Source organism: Rutidosis leptorrhynchoides, chromosome 5 (genome assembly GCF_046630445.1).
Source record: "Rutidosis leptorrhynchoides isolate AG116_Rl617_1_P2 chromosome 5, CSIRO_AGI_Rlap_v1, whole genome shotgun sequence".
NCBI classification, from domain to species: Eukaryota; Viridiplantae; Streptophyta; class Magnoliopsida; order Asterales; family Asteraceae; genus Rutidosis; species Rutidosis leptorrhynchoides.
Genome location: NC_092337.1, coordinates 129,649,038 through 129,651,843, shown reverse-complemented (window position 1 = coordinate 129,651,843; position 2,806 = coordinate 129,649,038). Strand labels below are relative to the sequence as shown.

Sequence of the window (2,806 nt, the reverse complement as noted above, 5' to 3'; positions counted from 1 at the left end):
ACTCCTCAAGTAATCATATTAAAATTCGATTAATAAAGTTAAAACCAGAAAAATTGGTAATTTAGGCGCGTTAATCGGGTAATTTTACTCAATTTATATCTTTAATTTAAGATGATTATCAAACAGCTTATTTTCATTCAGAACAACCTTTATTTAAAGGCTCTGAACCATTCACATTCTGAACCATTCAGCGCTAAATCATTCAGTTTTATCAAACGCACCCTTAGTAACTAAGTAACTACCCAAACTCTTCTAGTTACTTACAAATTTAACTAAAAACCAACTCCTAGAGCATGTTACAGGATCCTTCAACCCCCAACTAAGGTGTGAAATCGTCTACCAGCCTTTGCATGTATGTTATAAAAAAGTATAACTCCATCTATATGCAAGCTATTCTACTAGCTTATCCTTCCATTTATCATTGCTTTTACATATTCTTTTTGAAAGGCAGGCAAAATTCTATTACCAAGAAACACACTATACAATCAGTATGAGGGATAATCTCCCATAATATCTACAAATTACACAAGGTTTGGAAAGATGGAAAACCCCACACGATGATTTTAGTTACATTACATTAATCTTAAACACCTACTAGGGTCGTCAATCCAAGACAACCAATCTAAATTTTTTCTTTTCAAACGATGTGAAATTCACTCAAAAGACTTGATTTGAATCTCGTTTAAAGCCACCCGGATATTCCAACTCGTACCACGAAAAACCTTGTTGTTCCTATTCTTTCATATATAATAAGCGTATACCCATTCGACCGCTTTCCAAACCTTTTTGCCTAACTTAGACATTGGAGTCGAACCATTCCAACGCAAAATCTCGTTTAAACTCTGATTGGGCATACTTGTGAAGCCCCACCATGCATACACTCGAGCCCATAAGTCAAACGTATATTTTCAAAAACGAAGCGTGTGATTCATAGACTCGAGGCCATAATATGTAAATCTATGCCCCGTTTATCAAGCCCGAACTTTGTTGGAAGGCGTTTTTGGGCCGCTCTCCAAACAAAAATTTTGAGCTTTTTTGGAACTAAATTGTTGCGCATAGATTCCATAGCATTAGTGATACCCGAATGTGTTTTTTCTTCAATCAACAAACATAGTTTTTTAAGAGTGAATTTACCATCTTGAGATAACATACATTTCCATTCGTCGATATTGCCATCAGAGAATGAATAACCTGAAATAAGATTGCACAGATTAGTCAATTCGCCAACAGTTCTTCCCGACGATTCTCTTGACCACTCCCACTTCCAAATCAAATTCATGTCGTTAATTTCTAATCGATACCTGTGAGCCGCTCAAATTTGTTCCTCAATTTAGTTCCACTGCCCCATTCTTCGTCCAAAAATGTTGCTGAAGATCTCACACTGACTTTTTTTTTTTTTAACAATTGAGTTGAGAAAAGGAATCCCAAACCCTTGGATTTCATGACCTGTCAAAAGAATAGAACGCCAAATTGATGGTTGTAAGGTAAGAATTGCTTCGCACCCTAAATCTAAACCTCCACACGTACCATAAATGCTTCGAATAATTTTAGCCCAAAGAGAGTTGGTTTCGGATTTAAACCTCCACCACCATTTCCTTAATAGAGCCAAAACATTATTTTTTTTAAAGAACAAATGTTTAACCCCCCGCTATCATAAGAAGATATAACATTGTCCCATTCAACCCAAGAAATTTTGGTCCTCGAATCCGACCCCCCCTAAAAGAACACACTTCTCACACACTCAAGTATTTTTAACACACGCGGTGGGACACGAAAGAGTGAGAAATAATACAATGGTAGACTATCAAAGATCGATTTTATAAGAATCAATCTTCCACCAAATGACAACGTTCACATTTTCCAAATCGACAATTTATCTTTGATCTTGTCTATAACCGTGTTCAAACTATGTAAGCTATTCATTCTCGCACTGATTGGAAGCCCTATATATGTGAACGGGAAGGTTCCAACTTGACAACCCAAATGAGACACCATGTTTTGAACATCTATGATATTAACCCCAATTCCATAAAGGTAGCAGTTATGGAAATTAACCTTTAAACTCGAAGCTAATTCAAAGAATTTAAGATGGTTTTGTAGATTATATGCATTCGTACGATTCCATTCTCCAAGAAATATTGTGTCATCCGCGTATTGTAGATGCGAAACAAGTAATTTCTCATTTCCAACTTCAATGCCTTTGAATAACCCTCTTTCGGTAACCGACTTTGTAATGTAAGACCCAAAATTTTTATGCATCAGAAAGTGTTCTCGAAAGTGTCAGTAAATGTGTGCATCAGAAACTGCCACTAAAAGTCAACCTAACACTTATACATTTTCAGAAATTACATCAGAAAACTGTGATGTCTTTCTTTTCAGTTGTAGTGCACGGTGCGCGTTTATATGCGAGGCGCGCAAAAGTAGCTGACAGCAAGCTTCGTTATTTTAAGTTTTTTAAGAGGGTGTTTTGGTCTTTTCACTTTGAGGTCGGGTTTTTGGCCACAAAACTGACTCAAGGCTCATCTGGAGCTCATTTCTTATCCACATCTTCATCCTTCCACCTCTAACTTAGAGTGAGAAAGTTCTAAAGAGAGGAAGCTTCAAATTGTGAAGAAGAAGGTGATTCTTGCCCAATCGGGTATGATTCTTGTTGCTTGTTGGTGTTACTAACTACTAGAGCTTGTTTTGGTGTTAAGGTAACAATTAATCCGAATTTTGTTATCTAATTACACTTCTAGTTAGGGTTTGTGCTAGTTAGGATTATAAACCAATATCTTGTGAAATTTGGGGGTTTTGTTGTATGTAT

At 36.4% G+C, this 2,806-nt stretch overlaps 1 protein-coding gene across 1 annotated transcript; it reads right to left on the bottom strand.

The window, feature by feature from the left end:
- Positions 1-928: 928 nt before the first annotated feature.
- Positions 929-2,259, bottom strand: LOC139849022 (uncharacterized). The gene is made up of 4 exons (XM_071838699.1): positions 1,932-2,259; positions 1,528-1,595; positions 1,302-1,446; positions 929-1,191 (listed from the first exon to the last, which is right to left on the bottom strand). Exons 1-4 carry the CDS (start codon positions 2,257-2,259, stop codon positions 929-931), a joined length of 804 nt encoding a protein of 267 aa, XP_071694800.1.
- Between the last annotated feature and the right edge of the window lie 547 nt (positions 2,260-2,806).